The sequence below is a fragment of the Lolium rigidum genome, chromosome 4, assembly GCF_022539505.1.
Source record: "Lolium rigidum isolate FL_2022 chromosome 4, APGP_CSIRO_Lrig_0.1, whole genome shotgun sequence".
NCBI classification, from domain to species: Eukaryota; Viridiplantae; Streptophyta; class Magnoliopsida; order Poales; family Poaceae; genus Lolium; species Lolium rigidum.
This window is the reverse complement of record NC_061511.1, coordinates 201,912,108-201,932,617: the sequence shown is the minus strand read 5'-3', so window position 1 is coordinate 201,932,617 and position 20,510 is coordinate 201,912,108. Positions and strand designations below refer to the sequence as shown.

The window sequence follows — 20,510 nt, the reverse complement described above, 5'->3', positions numbered from 1 at the left end:
CGCCTCTGCGGGGCGGAGAACACCAGAGAGAAAAGAACTCTCCGGCAGGCTGAGATCCGCCGGGGAAATTCCCTCCCGGAGGGGGAAATCGACGCCATCGTCACCGTCATCGAGCTGGACATCATCTCCATCACCATCATCATCATCTTCATCATCATCACCGCCGTCTCCACCGCTGCACGCCGTCACCGCTGTAACAATTTGGGTTTGATCTTGATTGTTTGATAGGGAAAACTCTCCGGTGTTGATTTCTACTTGTTATTGATGCTATTGAGTGAAACCATTGAACCAAGGTTTATGTTCAGATTGTTATTCATCATCATATCACCTCTAATCATGTTCCATATGATGTCTCGTGAGTAGTTCGTTTAGTTCTTGAGGACATGGGTGAAGTCTAAATGTTAGTAGTGAAGTATGGTTGAGTAATATTTAATGTTATGATATTTAAGTTGTGGTGTTATTCTTCTAGTGGTGTCGTGTGAACGTCGACTACACGACACTTCACCTTTATGGGCCTAGGGGAATGCATCTTGTACTCTTTGCCAATTGCGGGGTTGCCGGAGTGACGAAACCCGAGCCCCCGTTGGTATATCGATGCAGGAGGGATAGCAGGATCTCGTAGTTTAAGGCTCGTGGTTAGATTTATCTTAATTACTTTCTTGTAGTTGTGGATGCTTGCAAGGGGTATAATCACAAGTATGTATTAGTCCTAGGAAGGGCGGTACATTAGCATAGGTTCACCCACACAACACTTATCAAAACAATGAAGATTAATTAGCCGTATGTAGCGAAAGCACTAGACTAAAATCCCGTGTGTCCTCGAGAACGTTTGGTTATTATAAGTAAACAAACCGGCTTGTCCTTTGTGCTAAAAAGGATTGGGCCACTCGCTGCAATTATTACTCTCGCACTTTACTTACTCATACTTTATTCATCTGTTACATCAAAACCCCCTGAATACTTGTCTGTGAGCATTTACAGTGAATCCTTCATCGAAACTGCTTGTCAGCACCTTCTGCTCCTCGTTGGGATCGACATTCTTACTTATCGAAGAAACTACGATACACCCCCTATACTTGTGGGTCATCATCCACCTAGGACGTGGCGGCGGTGCTAGGAGTGGAATCATGTACTTTATTAAAAATTTGTTCAAATTTTGTTAAAACTTTTCTTCATATTTTACTGGCTATTTATTCCACTGCTTGGAAATTACGGCCTGATTTTTTGTTCCAAATTGTAGGTATTATTTGTTCTTTTGCATAATATATTTTATGACTTAATTTACAAAGCCTATTATATCTAAGATATACGCTGCATGTTTATAAAAGAAAAGGTACGCTGTTACATGCTTCTAAAAGGAAAACGTGAAAGGTACTCTCCATGGCCATAGAGACTCACATGCACGCACATGACCGCGCAAGAACTAGAAACATGCATGCAGCTCAGCGTGGACCCCGCATATTATTGCACCGCAAGTGAGAGGGATTTTTTTTTTTTGAACAAGAGTGAGAGGGATTAGTGCATGGCACCAGCAGCGGCTGGCATATGCGTGCCGTGTCGTATCGCACCTCAACTTAATCGCACCTGCGAGCAGCGTCGATCCGGTACATCAGCAAGCACATGTCGCAGATTTTTTTTTGAGGGAAACAGTAGGACTCCGTCCTGCTGTGAGCTTTATTGATTAAATAATAGTTACATCGTCAATTAACATCGAAATAATAAAGCTCGGCGGATCATCTACCCAGACATTCGGTAGTGAATCCGTCTCTCTCGATAACCAATCAGCAACACAGTTGGCTTCCCTATTACAGAAAGGAAACTCGCATCTAGAAAATGTTGACGCTTGGACATAGATATCATCAAAAAGTGCTACTGCTGCAGTTGAGGGAAAATCACCAGTTTGAAGGGCATCAACAACTTGCTGACAATCTGACTGAACAATAATACGTGAGCACCCCACCTGATTAGCCAAAGCAATGCCCCTGGACACCGCTTGAGCTTCCAACGTGGATGCATCAATTGCATATTGAACCTTTTCATTGCATGCAGCGATGAAGCTCCCCATATGATCTCTGATTAGTACTCCTATACCTCCTGACAGATACTCAAGATTGAAGCTAGCATCCACATTAATCAAAACATAACCCTCCCTTGGTTTAGTTGCCTCGCCACGTCAGGAGAATTATCACCAGTTTAAATAGCCGCCTCGCTCCGAACCGGTACGAGCGAGCTCAACAAAAATCAAAAGCGAAGAGAAAGAACAATCACGCGATACCTTTCGATCCCAGCTCGTCGCGGAAGTCAACTTCGAAGTAAACCACCGGTAAATATAATGGGCCAGCGAAAGAAAGCCCAGCCGCTCGATTATGCTGCGAAGGGCGAAGCACGCGCCTGGAAGGAGGGCCCAGCTGGGAGGGACGCAACGCCCACTACGTCTATTACGGACGCAACGCCTGCAGCGCTACTCGGTTGGGCCGGCCCAGGAAACTCTCGGTGAGCTCACGTTTGGTTCGCTTTTTTCATTTTGTTTTCTGGAAAAATGTTCAGATCTGCGAAATTGTTCAGATTTTGAAAAAAAACTCATTTTTTTTGAAAACTTCAGATTTTGAAAAAAATCAGATATCAATTTTTTCATATTTGAATTGAAAACTGTGCATATTTAAAAAAAGATCAAATTTCAAAATTTTCAAATTCAAAAAATCTGGAAATTGAAAATGTTCAGATTTTTTAAAAAAACATAAAACTAGAGAAAATAAAAAACCGGAAAACAACGGAAAACCGGCGGGAAAAATGAAACGGAAAGAAAGTGTGGAAAACACGCAAAAGGTTCTGGAATGTTCGTAAAATCGAAAAAAGAGACACCGGGATTCCTATTGGGACGACCCATTTAGAAGAACATAGAGCGACGGGAGAGGTTCGCGTAACGTGCTACAGGCGTTAAACAGGAAAACAGTCAGATCTGGAATTTGTCTGAACAAAAAAAAAATAGAAAATACAAAAACGACAAGAACACAAAAAAAGAGACAATACCTTTTGTCACGCCCAAACGGCCCACGAAATGGCCGCTTCCCATTTACTAGCAAAACTGGGCAAGGAAACGAATGTGCTCAGCGCCGAGTGGAAGGGTGGTTCGCTCCCGCTTAAAGCGAGAGATAGGAGCTCCCTGCCGGCGAGCTGGGAGGTCCTATACAACGCCCACTACGTCTATTAGGGACGCAACGCCTGCAGCCCTACTCGGTTGGGCCGGCCCAGGAAACTCTCGGTGAGCTCACGTCTCGTTCGCTTTTTTCATTTTGTTTTCTGGAAAAATGTTCAGATCTGCGAAATTGTTCAGATTTTGAAAAAGAACTCATTTTTTTGAAAATTCCAGATTTTTTATAAAATCAGATATCACTTTTTTCATATTTGAATTGAAAACTGTGCATATTTTAAGAAATGATCAAATTTCAAAATTTTCAAATTCAAAAAAAATCTAGAAATTGAAAATGTTCAGATTTTTTTAAAAAACATAAAACTAGAAAAAATAAAAAACCGGAAAACAAGGGAAAACCGGTGGGAAAAATGAAACGGAAAGAAAGTGTGGAAAACACTCCAAAAGGTTCTGGAATGTTCATAAATCGAAAAAAAGAGACACCGGGATTCCTATTGGGACGACCCATTTAGAAGAACATAGAGCGACAGGTGAGGTCCGCGTAACGTGCTATAGGCATTAAACAGGAATTGCCCGACAAGCTATATTCGGGCTCCGTTCGTCCCACGCAGTGGGCTACGACCTAGTTTGCCCGCAATGGACTCGTTTTTTTTTCTTTTCCCTCGTTTTTTGTTTCTTTTTTTTATGTTTGTGTCTATTTTAGGTTTTAATTTTCTTTACCTTCTGTCATTTCTTTCCTTTCCTGTTAAATTTATCATTTTCCCCAATTTTAATGAAACAATTTTGAGATCTAAAACTTGCACTCGGTGAATAGATTTTAAATTTAAACCATTTTAGAGCAGTGAACGGTTTTTAAAGCTAAATATTTTTATATTATGCACATTTTTTAAATCTAATTTTAAAATTAAGAATAATTTTGAAAACCAAACGTTATTTTAAAATCCATACCTTTTTAAATCCTAAAATTTTGAAAACCTTAAATTTTCAATCGTAAACTTTTCCAAAGTCTGAATCTTCTTTTAATATTATAAAAAAGTAAAGCAAAAGGGAAAAAGAAAATAAAAAGAAAAGAAGCCATACATGTTAATACCGCACCTCAACCCATGAGTTTTTTTCCTGTTGTTAAAAAACATAATAATGTGCAAGAAACATAGATTAAAAAAGAGTGAATTCCATTTTACGCCCCCTAGTTTACCATTTGTGACAACAATTAACCAATTTAACGAAAATCCCCATGTTTACCCCATTTAGTAAAATGTATGCCTCATTTTACCCTTCATAGGATCTGAATGTGTACTGGTAGTAAGAGATGGCGCTGGGATGATGCTTGCAGTAGCCATTACTGCAGCTTCAACATGTCCTCGTGCAGCTTCAGCAGCGAGCTATGGTGATATGACAACATAATGATAGAGTTAGAAATATGCCATTGTCGGAACAGATGTGCTCCACTCTCGGCTAATGATAGAGTCGGGCCTCGAGCAGACACTTGCCATGACCGTGTTCATAATCCTTGATTATATATGAACACTAAAATAATAGGCTTACAACGTTTTCAAAATTTAAATGGGGTAAAATCTGGCATAAATTGGCTAAATAGGGTAAGTAGAAGAACTTTTTGTTAAACGAGATAATTTGTGTCACAATTGAAAAACTAAGGAGTAAAAAATGAAATTCTCATTAAAAAATATCTATCACCCCTTCTCCCTCAGTTACACCACCGAAAAAAGAACCCATCACCCTATGAAAGTTGTTGTTTTTTTCTCTTTTTGCCCCAATACATATGGATTGCATTGATAATATGATTCATTTTAGAATACTTAAAAATTCATAGTGTAAACGAGTATCCTTTTCATCATGGCTTATTTTTTCTGAACGGGAAATGTACATGCATGTAACTGTGGCCGCTTGAGTTGAGCTCATATTTTGCAAAAAGAAAAACAATATTGATGTGCGCTCCATTGGTGATCTTGGTCTGACCTATCAACGCCGCATGTACTACGTGCATGCTCTTATCTCGAGAAAACAACAGAATATTACCATATCTGTGCCGATGGAAACTGCGTCCGGGCGGTTGCTATCAGGACCTGACGTTCCCCACCTGATCTGGTAACATATATTCCTTGAACGAATAATCTACACTCCATTGTCCATATCGGTCGAGTTGCTCTCTCGTACACGCAAGCTCCGCAGCCCTAGCTTGATGCCAGGTTCCCCCAAATTATTTGCTTGAGAGACTGGTCCCCCAAATTATTAGCAAGTCAAGCGGAAACACGGAAATGTTGGAAAGAAACTGCACCACTCAAGAAAAGCTCTTGGACGCAAGCATTTTTCTTCAGAAAATAACGTCTCCCTCTACACTGTCTTTTCGAAATGGACGCAAATTTTGGCTCATATTATCAATCAATCAATTAAGAAAGAAAGGAGCTTAGAAGGAACTAAAGCAAACCCCGGAAGAAACGGTGTTTCTTTTTCTTCTTTTACTTTTGATTTTAAAATATATACATAAAACAGAATCTACTAAATTTATTTTGTAATCTAAAATTCAGTTACTACTATTTCTAACTGTTGCAGCATGCATGTAGTACACATAGATCATTTTACAATTGAGTGATACTATCAGAGAATTCAACGTAGTGTTTTTTTTTCTTCTTCATCATCTCTTTAGTATTCAGCCTGTTGCAGTGGGGGAGCCAGCATATAAGAGTTGGGTTCAAGTGAAACCAATAAACTTGTGCTAATTACACTAAATTTCTACTTAGCACTGTATATCACTACGCTAACATTATGTCTTTACAGAAATGAACCCATTGATTTATTTGGCTAGCTTCGCCCCTGGCTTGTTGTACATGAGGCATGAAAACAATTTATGTCATGGATGGCAGCTGGTTTTCCATATGTCCAGAACTGGTTCTGTGGCGTCATGTTCCCCATAAGAAACTTTTGTACTTTTTTGGTCAAGTAGATGTAGTTTCCCCAGAGCATTTTCCAGATGCCTTGTTCATCAGAGCGGATAATTGAGTTAAGTTTATCCTGGAGGTCGTGGAACTCATCATGAATATATTTTTTGAGATGCACATTCCATTGCCTTCTCGATACTAATCTCATTTTTTTAAATGAATGGAGGTGTGCAAAATTCGATTCCCTTACAAAGTCATTCCATATATATTTCCATAGAAGGGCGGATTTACCATTTTTGACAATGAATGAGGATAAGCTCATGTATAAATCTGATAGAGCTAGCTAGACAGTCACGCCACCAGAATAATCCCTTTGGTGAAATAGCATGTTGGGTGGATCTGCCATTATAATATGTGTGCCATATTAAGTTAACCAAGGGAATGTCATGATGATTATAAAAATTATGCAGGTTTTTCATCAACAAAATTTTGCAGGTAGAGAACACCAAGGTCTCCTTGTTCTTTTGGTTTACATACCAATTCCCAGCTGGCAAGACATTTGCCATGTTAGTTTTCTTTTCTCGATCTGCGCATAGAAAACCGTCTTCCACTTTTTTTCTTCAAAATGAACAAAGGTGGTGACAGTCACTTTGAAAGAGCACATGCCATACATAGGCATAGCAGATATAACTGAGTTGAGCCCATGGCATACATATGACATAGGATATGATATCCCCAGACAATCTTCTGTCAAGCCTGGACACCATGGGCATAAGGTCAACAATAGAAGGCCCAGTGGTACTGAGAGGGAGTCCCAGATATCCAAAAGGACGATTTTCAATTTTGCAACCAAAGAAATCAGCAAGGATTTTGGAATTTTCATTCTCCACATTAATTGGGACAACTCTTGTTTTGCTCTAACTGACATGGAATCCAGTAGATGCAGTACTAAAAGAAATAAGAATATCCTTTAGTTAATTGAGCTCATCAAAATCAACTGGCATAATCATCAACATAGCGAATAATGGGGTATTTTTGCCAAAATGTTCATCAACCTGGAGACTAAGAATTCGCCTTAGCCCATGCATCATTGAAAATTTCTTGAAGAAGATGCGGTATTTACAAATAGAAGTGGAGACGAAGGGTCGCCTTGTCTTACTCCCCTTCTACAAATTATTTTCTTCCATGGTACCCCATTTAGAAGAACTGATCAAGGTGGATGCTGGATTCAGAATATTATCTATTAAGGAATTCCATTTGTGTCTAAATCCTCTAGCTCTAAGCATGGTAATGATGGCACTATATTGAACTTTTTAAAAAATTCCTTTCAAAAAAATATTTTGAGCATGATAATGGGCTTCTTGGATTTATGCCAGATATTCACATATTCAAAAGTATATCCAAGACAATCTTGAATTGTTTTTCCCTTAATGAAGCCATATTGATTTGCATGAACAATGGGGATGATTTCCTTTTGAAGTCTAGTGGCCATTAACTTTTTCAAGAATTTGAGAGGTAAACTAACAAGAGATATAGGCCTAAAATCATTCATAGTCTGGATTGCCAATCTTTGGTATAAGAGCAATAAAGGCTGTATTAATGCTCCCTAGTTTCATAATCAAATTGATGAATTCCTTGTTAATAGCAGGTCGATATTTTCATGCATAGGCCATTAAATCCATCAGGTACAAGTGCCATGTCAGTAGGCATCTCCTTCATTACGACCTCAATTTCATCCAAAGAGAAAGGAAAACGCTTTGGATCAACCCACCGATAACTCACAAAAATCGGTCGTTGACTACCTCCAACGAAGATGGCTCCTGCCCCATCGAGCGCGCCGCCGCCCCAGCTCCACCCCCATGGTGCGCGCCTTCCTAGCTCCTCCCAGACGAGCGCGCCGCCTTGCTCCTCCCCCGGCGAGCTCACGCCCTTCTCCTCCCCCATGAGCCCCTGTTCCTCCCCGGCGAGTGCGCCGCCCGGAGAGCATGCCGCTCCCCGGCGAGCGGCCCTTGCTCCTCCCGGCGAGCGGCCCCTGCTCCCCCCGGCGAGCGACCCCCGGCGAGCCTCAAGCCCTTCTCCTCCCCCGGGAGCCCCTGTTCCTCCCCCGGCGAGCATGCCGCCTCTGCTTCTCCCCGGCGAGCGGCCCCTGCTCCTCCCGGCGAGCGGCCCCTGGTCCCCCCGGCGAGCGACCCCCGGTGAGTGTTGTCGACGGAGCTGCCGCCGGCGTAGGAGATATTAGAGGAGAGGAAATGGCCAAGGTGGTGTGGGATGCGGATACGTTTTTTTGTTGTTGTTTTGTTGTTAATTTTTTATTGTAAATATATTGGTGATTTGTTGTAAATATAGTTTTGACATGGGAATTGTTGTTGTCCCGTTAAAACTGTTGCTGACTATTTGTTGTAAACGCCAAAATTATTTATTGTTTTTTATTATTAACTATTGTTGTAAATATGTTACTGATTTATTGTAAAGATACTTCTTGCATAGAAAACTGACTATTATTGTAAACACCCAAATAAAAAAAAGTTATTTTTGTTGTTAATTATTATTGTAAATATATTGATAGTTTGTTGTAAATGTATGTACGGTACATATAATGATTAGTGGTGAAATTGTTGTTCTTTGTTCGAATCATTGTTAGTATTGTTGTGAACATCAACTTTTTGGTTTTATTGTTAATATATTGATGCTTTGTTGTAAATATATTTTTGACATGTGAATTTTTTAGTGTTGGAGTATTGTTGTCAACACCCAAATTTTTTATTGGTTTTATTTTTAATTATTGTTGTAAATATATTAGTGATTTGTTGTACAAATATTTTTTATTGTAATAGTATATTTTTTGTAATTATATTGGTGAATTTTTTAAATTTATTGATGTTTTTTGTTGTAACCAAATCTGCTGTAAAATATTGCTCTTTAAACTTTTTTGTAACAATACTTTTTAAAAATATTACGTCAATTATATTGTAATGGTATATATTTTTTGTACACAGAGAGAGGACTTTTGTTGTAATACTCTTCACATTAGGGGTGCTCTGTCGTTTTAAAGTGGAATATCTGGACTACGGGTTGATTTCCAGAAAAGGGAGGGTGGCAAATGTAAAACTACATTTAAACTAATTCCGGACATCGGATCCCGATCGGACGGCACGGAAACGACCGACTAAATCATGTAACCGAATAATATCAAATAAGTTGAAGAATATTAGTATTTAAAGATATACCTAATTTGTTCTTATGTGAATTCCATATAATATCCGGATTATGGTTGTGGTTATATGCTAGAGATCCATCTTCAGCTTGATATAAGTGATAATATTTCTTCTGAAATTTTGGGTACCTACAACATGACATTATTTTAAATTTTTCATCTCCCAATTTTGCCCATCTGATCTTTTCTCTATTTTTCCATTTTATCATTTTAGCATCAAGACATTTTCGAGCGTGAAATCGAAAATTTCTTCTGAAGTTTTTTCTCAATAATTGATAAATCTCTTTGCTCCTCATTGTCATCAAGGAGGGTAAGAATGAAACTGCACTAATCAATAATCTTGTTTAAATTAGACAAATTAGTACTCCATTTTTTTCCAAAGTCGGGCGTCATCCTTGATTATACCAAAAACTATAGAGGGCATGGTCAAAATATTGTGAAAAGACCCTCACCCAAGTTTCACACGAAGTCAACATGAGAATGGATGCAAAGGCCTTTCGCCGGCTACAATGGTGATGTCACTTCGTGGTACCCGGCGGTGCTTTGAATTAAAATTTGTTTAATCACATGTATTTAAGAAAGATAATTATATTCAATAAAATATCATTTTTTTACCAGATTTAACCATCTATGTGCGGCTCTCTTCATTACAAATGTTCGTCCGAGATCCAACAATTGATGAATCAAAGATGAATAGATCGCCACCATCTATCAGCATATTTATATATATGAGTATACGAATATTTCATTCAAAAAAGGATTATTAATTGTTGAGCTCCCAACGTTTTTATAAAGTGATGCACATAGCCCGACAAGGCTCAAGTATTACAAAGTATCTCCTGATAACAAAACCTAAACACAAGAACTGAACGTTGAAGAGAAAGTAGCAGATAAGTATAATTAGGCACATAAATTCTGACATCACCTAGGGTCAGTGAATATCTCTATTAGGACAACGTCTAATTGCATGCTCTGCCACCGCTCACTCTAATCTTTGGAATAACGCAAACAATCACAACAAAGTGGCACATTGAAAGACCGGTTGGTTCGCACATTATGAAATATGTTGTTAGAAAAAAAGGGCATGCAGAGCGAAATATTAAAGACAACACAAATGCTCCTGCTAGACTTTGACACTGTAGCATTCCACAACCCTTGTAGCCATCCACCCGACATATTTGAAATTCTAGGGAGAAAGACAAGTTGATAAAAATCTAGATGGACAACACTCAAAACAAAACCAAATAAAGATGAATGTAATAGATGTGTTGTGTGTGATTGTCACAATTTTCGAGGTCTCACAGAAATATTAGAAACAGGGATGAAATGGAAATATTACTTTCCTCCCTTTATGTTTTCAACTAAGATAACCCAAAAGGGTTGCTTTTCACTAATTGCGGTGCTTTTGAGAACTCTAGTGATGTATGGTCATCTAGTTTTGGCCTTTTGGGTTTCGTCAATCAATTTTTCACTAATTCTCACATGAATTTCTCAATATTGGTTCAATTTGGAAAACTATGAGCCACATGTCACACACAAGATTCTTCTCCATCTATGTTATCAAATGGCGTGTCCTATGAATTGATGAGGCAATGGGACTACATTCTTGGCAACTCGAAAAAGATAACATGGTGGGAGTATTTTTTCCAATAGAAGAAACAGAAAATAAAGGCCACATCGAAGAAAATAGATGCTCGAGCAGAAAAAGCACCACCGATGGTGACAACATCTAGATTCCTAAAAATATTCTTCAAAAAAACACCTTTAGGAAGGTAAAAATGCGAAAACACCATTGTCGTCCGGTCCAACCATTGTCAGATCTTGAGTTTTCACCCTCGTGAAGGTTCAGTCTCTAAACAATACCTTCAACTTGGAAAACGACTAGGAAGCTAACATTGTCAAGTACAACCACCGGAAACTAATACAACCAAGAGCGGAGTTCACAAGTGTCACCGCCCCACTCAACGTGGTCACTGCTGTAAAATGCTGACCGTCCGACACACATATTTCTCCAAGTTAGGCCAATCCGACCTTCTTCTAACATCACCACCATCACCTAGAGGTGTCACTCAATATGAAGATGGATATCATGTGGCCTTTGATCCACCTTGACATACCCACCTCTGTTAGCGTCATGGTAAAATCCCTGGCCAACAAGGCTTTTGCTCGACGCACACTGCGATATTAATTGGGACGCGGTGGTGCCACAACTGTTACCTTGTCACAATGATTTCCCATGCGCCTGATCGGTGCCAGGATCTTGACCTGGTTCTCTCGGCCAGCCAGCAGATCAGATCATGTTCGGATGTGTGGGGATAGGAGAAGGTGCTAGTTCGAGGTAAAATGGAAAATGGAGAACGCCCCGTCGATGTCGGTGTTAGATGGCCTCCTCCAGTGATGGTGAGGGTTGGGGAGGGGAGAAGGGCCCGATGATGGTGAGAAGGTTGGGTTCCCCTATGTCGCCCAGGAGGACGACAACATAAGGGTGGGTTTCCTTCGACGAAGGGTTTCTGCTCACATGACGGAGTCGGCGACAACAATTGCACATGTGAAGGAGATGAGGGATGGGTTCAGGTTTAGGGGTGGGAAGTTAATACATAATCTGTAGGAGATGATTAGAATGATCTGACAAGATTCATCGACCAAAATCCGACCGAGGTTTAAAAAGTAGTTCCTCCGTTCCGAAATATAAGCCTTTTTAGAAAAAAAAAGGGCATATATTTTGAAACGGATGTAATAGAAAACATGTTCAATGTTCTTTTTTCTTTTTCTTTTTGGTATACTATCGTCTTCTCATTCTTTTTGTTAACATGTGATTCAAATAGTGATCACTATATATATGCTATAGCCCAATCTTAATTATCTTACACAAGATTTACACACATTAGTGATTTCCATAGCTAGTAGTAAATCTTATACCAGTTGGCATTTTAATCCTTTTGGTCTGTTTCTTAGCTACATCCATTTATTGTTGAGTGGGCTACTATATATAGCTACTGGCACTATACAACAAAACTAAATAAAATCAATAAATTAAACAAAGAGTTATTACAACTCACGCCTTTCTTCTTTCTTGAGCGGAGCTCTTGCTGAAACTTGAGGTTGCCACAAACTCTCACACACGTCCATTGATGGACGTTCACAATTGGTAGAAGTAATAATACTATATCCACGGTGTTAAATCCTTTCATTTCTCGATGAATCCGGTCATCTTGAGGACAAGGTTCCTGATGTTCCGGAGGTCCCGCCCTTTGAGCGTCCTGCCTTTCCCGGCGCACATGGAGTACGCCGCCGTCGACCTTCCGGCGAGCCTTCTCCGCCGCTCAGCCAGGACGTGCGGCGGGACGTTCCTCTTCACGTCGTTGGTGCATACGACGTCGCCGTCGTCACCGCTGGTACCGTCGGTGAACGGCTGGTCGGATGCCCTCCAGGAGCGAGACCGGCGCTTCCGTGGAGGAGGCACGGCGACCGGGGCGGACAACTCCGGCGAGGACACCCTTGCCACGTCGCCTTCGTTGCTGGTGCTGTCGTCGTCGTTGGCGCTATGGTGTTCGGTGTTGTTTGGAGGCCACAGGACGTCTGCCTCTTGGAGTTCCTGATCCATGGCCTCCCCGGCCGTGTATCCGGGAAGGCAGGAGCTCGGCTTCCATGGCGAGGGGCATATATAGCGGTAGGTACGTTGTGCTGTGGAAGGAAGGGGAAGATAAGCTGTGGCGTGTCTTGGTGAGCAAGCAGGCTTTCTTGGGGAGTTGGCAACTGGAGGAGTAGTGGCGGGTTCGGACAAACTAGCTAACTATAGCCACACCATAGCTAGGCTGTGGGTGGGCACGAGCTGGACGGAAGGAAGGTGTTGATGTGGAGTGCGGTGCACCCTCTCCTGAGCCGCCACGTGGACATGCACCGTCGGACCGGCCAGTCTGGTACTGATGTGAAGGATCGTTCTACCTCTCGACCGGAGTCTCGGTCTAATTCGTGTGTACGTATGTATTCGCGGCTTCACGGGCGTGTCGGCGTACTGATCAGGATGTAGGAATGTACGGGGGATGAGTTTTAGCGTGTTGTTTTGCTGCTAGGTAAACTAGCTCGTTTGACCAGCTGACATAATTTCACACGGCAAGACATCTATCTACTACTAGTTTAATTATGGTCATGAGTTCCTTGGCTAGCTCGTGGCATCTTCATTTCTAAATTGCTAATTAATCCCTTTGACCAATTCAAGTACAAGGAAGCTATTCCCTAATCTGTGGAGTGAGGAGGAGACGTTAGACGAAAATGATAACAATGATCTGGCCAAACCTTTTACTGTTGAGGATTTTAAAAAATGCTTTATTCTCTATGATAACTAGTCGTACCACTCGTCCTGATAACATTCCTACGGAGTTTTACCAGCACTGCTGGAGGTGGTGGAAGATGATATTATGAATCTTTTTATAGCTTTTACCGGGGGGACTCTTTGATGTGCAATGCCTCAGCTAGGGGGTTATAATTAACTTTGCTGCCTAAGATGGTAGATGTCAATAAAATTCAGCGATTTAGACTCATTTCCTTGTTTAGATGCATTTACGGGTTAATTGCCAAAACCTTGACTATCACACTAGAACCCTATGCTTCCAAACTCTTTTGTGTGCAGCAAAATGCTTTCATAAAAAATAGGTATTTGATGGATGGAGTTTTCTCCTTGCATAAAATTGTGCATCATATTCATATCAATAAACAAGTTGCCGTTATTTTGAAAAGAGTAGATTCCAATTATTACCCCCTAGTTTCAAAATTTTGATGCCAATTACCCCATATAGGAAAGTTTCATCCAAATTACCCTATTTAGTAAAACCGATGCCAATTTTTACCCCCTATATTAGTTTTAAGCGATTGGATGGGTGATTCCCGGCTGCCAGGTACAAGTGGTGACTTGGTGTGTCACATAGACTGTTCGTGAAGGCATACCTAATCCAAGTTCTGTAATTTTTTGAGCGATTCGATAGGTCACATTCGCGTGTGGCATCTACAGTTCACTGCACTTACGCAGTGTGAGACCCTATAGCTGAGGTTCAAACAGGAAGCCTTGCGGTAAAAAAGCTGTTGTAACTACCAAGTTGTTGGGTAAATGTGAGCAATGGATAAACGAGCACACACACCTATGGTGTAGGTGGAGCTGGATTCATCTTGATTCTTGAGATGAGAGAGCCATGAAAAATGCGCACGGGAGAAGAAGCAAAAATATGAGGCGAGAAGTTTGCCTAGACATGGTGGTTACTGATTAGAGCCATTGTACTTTTATTATATATGTCTTAGAAGAAGGCAAACACCTATTGAATCGCTTATAAAATTTATATGGGGTAAAAATTGGCAAAGTTTTCACTAAATGGGGTAATTAGGATGAAATTTTGCTAAATGGGGTAATTAGTGTCAAATTTTTTAAATTAGGGAGTAAAAACTGAAATTTTCTCTTTTGAAAATTGATTTCGAAAACGCGTATGATGAACTTAATTGGTATTTCTTGGTGAGCTGCCATGAAGCTAGAGGTTTTAATCCCCTTTGGTGTTCATGGGTTAGACAATCTGTGCATAACGGGACAATGAGTGTTAAAATTAACAAGGAGGATGGACCCTATTTTCAAAGAGCCAAAGGTGTGAGGCAAGGGGATTTGATGGCTCCTCTCTTGTTTAATATGGTTGGGGAGTCTTTGAGAAAAAATGGTTTTACAAGCTCAATGAAATGGTTTGTTTGTATGGCTGGCTCCTGATTTGATTGATAAAGGTGTCGCCATTTTGCAATACGCCGAAGACACGATTCTTTCTTTGTCACATAATCCTGAAAATGCCGTAAATCTTAAGTTTTTGTTGTTTATCTTTGTGAAAAGTGAGATTTTCACTATCAATACTGATAATGAGGTCAGGAAATTCTATTTGGAGATTTTTCTGTTGTCGGTGGGGAAATTACCTATGAAATACCTTGGTATGCCTATGACCTTTGCAGAGTTAAAAAAATGTTGATTGGAACTTCCTTGACGCCAAAATGATCACAAAGTTGGACTCCTGGCTTGGGGATTCGGCTACCTTAGGTGGGCTCCTAGTTTTGCTACACTCCAGCTTATTTGGTATTCCTTATTTATATATGTCCATGTTCTTATTAAATAAGATCTTTGTGGGGAAGCTAGATAAACACATAAGAGGTTTCTTTTGGTCTAGGAAAAAGAAAAAAAATGAAAATACGATATGGTCAAGTGCACAAGAATCTACCGTTCCAAAAAGAAAGGGGATCTTGGGGTAAAAGATCTGAGGAAACAAGACATTAGCCTCCTATGCAAGAGGTGGTGGAAGTTAGAGACCAAAGATGGTGTGCGGAAGCATATTGTAAAAGCTAAGTATCTTCGCAATAATTAGCCCGCGTCTTTGAAACCTAGGATGTATGATTCTCCTGAGTAGAAACCTTGCCGTAGGTAAAATAATATTATTTTGGTGGGGGAAATTATCTTGAATAAAGAAACCAGTTGAGGTTCTGGATTGATCCCTAGTTGGCCGATATTCCTTTGTTTGAATCTTTTTCTTCTTGGTTTGACATTTTCCATGTGCAAAATTGGACATTTGAGAGAGCTATCAATTGCCGAATGGGGTTGTGCCTTTTCGAAGAAGGATGCCTCGTGCTACGGCTGCACAATGTGATCATATTAAAACTTGTGCTCTATCTCAACCTAGTTCTTTGGTTCCGGATGGGATTTTCTGGAGTTTGAATGCTAATGATAGGTTCTTTACCAAGTCAATTTATCAACATTTGGAAAGAAACCTAGCCGGCTCGCATAACATATGGATCTAGAAGGCTCAGGTTCCGTTGAAAATAAATTCTTCCCTATGGCAGGTTTTGAAAATGCCATTCTGACAAGAGATAACTTGAAGAAAATGAAGTGGCCTGGTTGCCCTCTTTGTTCTTCTTGCTTACAAAATGGTACGGCAAACATATATTGGTTTTTCAAGTGTTCAAATGCTAAGGTGGTTTGGGGCGATCTGGAAGTATCTTAGGGACTAATCAATGCCATCTTCTCTTTGGCAAAGTATTGCTTGGTTCTATCTTTTTTATCCTAGGGGGAGGAAATTTCATATGCTTTTGCTTCATGTCATTTGTTGAGGTATTTTGAATGTGAGGAATAAAATAACCTTTGAACAGGCTGCTGTCCGCTCCCCTATGATGACAATCGCTAGGATCAAGAAAGGAGCTGATCAAATCTTACAACGAGCATCCTCTATGCTCCGTGGCGCCTTTGGCTCCAACAACCCCTACTGCAAGGACATGCGTGTTGATGATCACAAATGGCGGATCTTGAGTAGTATGCAGCTCCTAGTGTTCTTTCGAGTTGTGCTGTCAGTAGCAAGTAGAGTTGTTTCTCACCACGTAACTGAAATAGTGTCTTTTTATTTCGTTTGTAATGTTGGATGAAGAAAGAAAAGCAGCTCCTCAAGGGAGATTGAGGGATATTATCGAGCTCGAGAAATGCCAATTAAGGAGGACATACGTACGAATTGAAGTAATACATATGTTTGCCCCCAACTTCCGAGCACCAAACCACCAACACACCAAGGCCGGCGAGGCAGTCATATCGTCATCCTTCAATAAAGCCGGTCATCCGCAGCACGGAGTTGCGCAGGTGCCGCAGGTCACGCGCCCGCATGCGCTGCCGGCCCGACCGCAGCGACGCGCACGCCACTGTGGCACTCTCCCCGCCGGAGACCAGCAGGTGCGGCGGCACGATGATCTTGCTGCCACCGCCGCCGTGGTCGGCCTCCAAGTCGTCTTCAGTACCATCTTTCCACTGTATCACGAGCACGGCGCCCCTGCTTGGAACGTCCACCGGCCGAGACAGCGCCGCGCGCCGCTGCCTCGGGCGCGACCTCGGCATGGTCGTCGCCGCCGGCAGTGGCTTGTGGCCAGCTTCGGCGTAGAACTCCGGCCAGAGCACCTCGACCTCGTCGAGCTCTTCCATTGCCACCGATGGCACTGGAAGGCCGGGCGTGCCGCTCGAGAGCTGCGATCGAACAGTGCCCGGGACGCTGCGCTATATACCCGCGTCCGCGTGGTAAGGCTGGCACCGAAATATTTTGCGACGACGACCGTTTGCCGGACGAGCTCCACCCAGCTCGCGAAAGGAAACGGTGGGGAGAGGTGTGGATCGCGTTGGCGCCGTCCGGCAGCGGGCTCCGGACGCGGCGCCGGGAACACACGTTTTCTTCCCTTTGCGACACGCAGCGGGCGCGCGCATGCCGTGTTTGCAGCGTCAATGGGCTGTCTGTATACGTGTATGTCCATGCATGGCCTGACTAACTAGGACACGACATCTTCTCTTCCGAAACAATTTCCCAAAAAAACTCTAACAATTATCTGAACATTACGTATTATAATCATGACTATCATAACAATTAATAACACCAATGCATATTCTATGCGTATTTCTTTCTCTGCAGCATATCTTTTGAATCTTCAACCTAGATGCATCAGCCTTCATCATGTGTCTGTAGATGATATCGGGGAATATATATCCATTTTTATCTTGTCTTTTTCGATTCAATTCTTCTCTTCTTCAATCCTTTTTTTTATGTATCTTCTTCATCGTTTTCACCATCCTTCTTTCTGCTCATGCAGCTTCTCTTCGGCATTTCCTCTTTTCCTCCTCGACTTTTATCTTCTCCTCTCTTGTGAAGTTCAAATCTTAGCTCATCAACACCTTTTTTCAGTAATCAATTATCGGCACGGCTTTCTTAAATTTCAATGAGGTGGTTCTAGTCCATGTATTTTGTGTTTTCCATTTCCATTTAATTTTTTTTCATTACATATTCTACGGTAATACATATATAATGCACACGTTGATGAATATATATAACATATTTTCTCTTATGACCACACACATATAAAAATATAATTGGTAGCCATGGGAGCTCGATGATCATACATGTTGATGCATCTATTCTATTGCATGGAGATCATTGAATTACAAGGTGTTAAACGAGTAATAGTATTCTCCGTTTCCAGGTATGACCTCCGTAAGCAAAAATTCCGATAATTCCTCCTGAAGATGTCGTATGGGTGGTTGTGGTAGGACGCCCCCACCTGCTTTCGGTCTATAAAGAATAAGATCATAAATGAATATATGAGTTGTGTGTATAGCAAATCATCGTAATTAAAAAGAATTGTGAATATTTTTTACGTACTCAAATGTTTTTAATCTACGTGTCTCTCAATCACCATGTTGATGAACTCGAAAACGTAGTATGCACATAAGTTGGTCCGCGGTGGCCGGTGGCTACCTCAAGCACTTTACGAGAATATAATTCAACCAAAATATAATCAAGCATGATAATGGTATATACATTGAAACTAGTACTAGGTACTTACATGGAGCCTTTCATAACGCAGCTCCGGTGCCCATTCACCGGTCACCTCTGTGATGAACGCTTTCCAACATATGTGATAATGAGTTTATCTGGAAATGAATGATAAAGGCCGATACAGTGCGATAATGATTGAAATTACCCGTCGAGCATGTAAATCAAGCCGTTGATTCAACTCTAATGATGAAGATAAAATAGTGGTAACAGCGCATGCATGCATAATTCATCAATTACACTTAGCATCGAGTAAGCAAAATAGAATATGTGTATAAGACAGAAGCACTCACTTGAAGTTGTAAGGAAATAATATGTACCTAAGGGTACTTTGCTTCACTAAAAACTTTAGGAAGTTGTCCTATGTGTCCTTGGGATATTGGCATACCGTAGCAAAATTAACGACATATAGGACAATGAACCCAATGTCATAGACTCGCTTTCTTCTACATTCGAGAATCTTCCATCCTCATAATGGCGTACAAAAGAATATAGTGATGATAAATGCAATGAACAAGGTGGGCTAGAAACTTAATTACAGAAATGAACCACTTACAAATAATAGGAAGTGATGACAGATTTGTCGAGGGTGTCTATATTGAAGAACTGAAACAATTCTTCAACCTCAATAGCTATGGAGTCTTCATGGAAGTAATGCTTCTTTTGTACTGCCATCATTAGATAATTGCGATATGTTCTCTTCGTGATTTCTAGATACCACTCATGAAATTTTCACATATGTACTAGTAGGAGTGGGATCAACCGAGGTGGGATAAGGACGCGTGGGTGGACGCACCGCTGATGTCTACGGGTGCTTCTATTCTTGTAGACAGTGTTGGGCCTCCAAGAGCAGAGGTTTGTAGAACAGCAGCAAGTTTCCCTTAAGTGGATCACCCAAGGTTTATCGAACTCAGGGAGGAAGAGGTCAAAGATATCCCTCTCAAGCAACCCCGCAATCACGATACAAGAAGTCTCTTGTGTCCCCAACACACCTAATACACTTGTCAGATGTATAGGTGCACTAGTTCGGCGAAGAGATAGTGAAATACAAGTAGTATGGATGTATATGAGTGGTAATAGCAATCTGAATAAAATATGTCAGCGAGTAAACATGCAACAGAACAGTAAATAAACGGAGATTCGATGTTTGGAAACAAGGCCTAGGGATCATACTTTCACTAGTGGACACTCTCAACATTGATCACATAATAAAACCACTCTACACTCTCTTGTTGGATGATGAACACCACTAATTGTGTAGGGCTACAAGAGCACCTCAATGCCGGAGTTAACAAGCTCCACAACATTCGATGTTCATATTTAAATAACCTTAGAGTGCATGATAGATCATTGCAATTATACCAAGTACTAACATAGCATGCACACTGTCACCATCACACTATGAAAGGAGAATAAATCACATCAATACTATCATAGTAATAATTAACTCCATAACCTACAAGAGATTATGATCATAACCTACGCCAAGAACTTCACGATGCACACACTGTCACCATTACACCATGAAGGAGGAATAGAGTACTTTAATAACATCACCAGAGTAACACAACTAGATCACAAAGAGAGAGATGAACCACATAGCTACAGTAGAGCCCTCAGCCTCGGGGGAGAATTACTCCCTCCTCATCATGGAGACAGCGATGGCGGTGAAGATGGCGGTGGAGATGGCTTCCGGGGGCACTTCCCCGTCCCGGCAGGGTGCCAGAACAGAGACTTCTGTGCCCCGAATTGGAGTTTCGCGATGGCGGCGGCTCTGGAAGGTTTTCTGGTGTTTTCGTCAATCCGTGTCGATGTTTTAGGTCAGGAGGCATCTTATAGGCGAAGAGGCGGAGTCGGAGGGGGTACGGAGCCGCCAC

The 20,510-nt window shown here is 41.3% G+C and overlaps 2 protein-coding genes across 2 annotated transcripts; both read right to left on the bottom strand.

Annotated features, from left to right (window-relative positions):
- Positions 1-12,188: 12,188 nt before the first annotated feature.
- LOC124706002 lies at positions 12,189-13,047 on the bottom strand. Its single transcript, XM_047237679.1, has one exon. It carries the CDS (start codon positions 12,864-12,866, stop codon positions 12,450-12,452), a length of 417 nt encoding a protein of 138 aa, XP_047093635.1. The 5' UTR covers positions 12,867-13,047; the 3' UTR covers positions 12,189-12,449.
- Positions 13,048-16,649: 3,602 nt separating this feature from the next.
- LOC124649397 lies at positions 16,650-17,265 on the bottom strand. Its single transcript, XM_047189043.1, has one exon. It carries the CDS (start codon positions 17,235-17,237, stop codon positions 16,857-16,859), a length of 381 nt encoding a protein of 126 aa, XP_047044999.1. The 5' UTR covers positions 17,238-17,265; the 3' UTR covers positions 16,650-16,856.
- Between the last annotated feature and the right edge of the window lie 3,245 nt (positions 17,266-20,510).

Bases quoted from the DNA above. Each gene is read 5' to 3' on its own strand.
- LOC124706002 (XM_047237679.1), bottom strand. From the start codon at position 12,866: ATGGATCAGGAACTCCAAGAGGCAGACGTCCTGTGGCCTCCAAACAAC.
- LOC124649397 (XM_047189043.1), bottom strand. From the start codon at position 17,237: ATGGAAGAGCTCGACGAGGTCGAGGTGCTCTGGCCGGAGTTCTACGCC.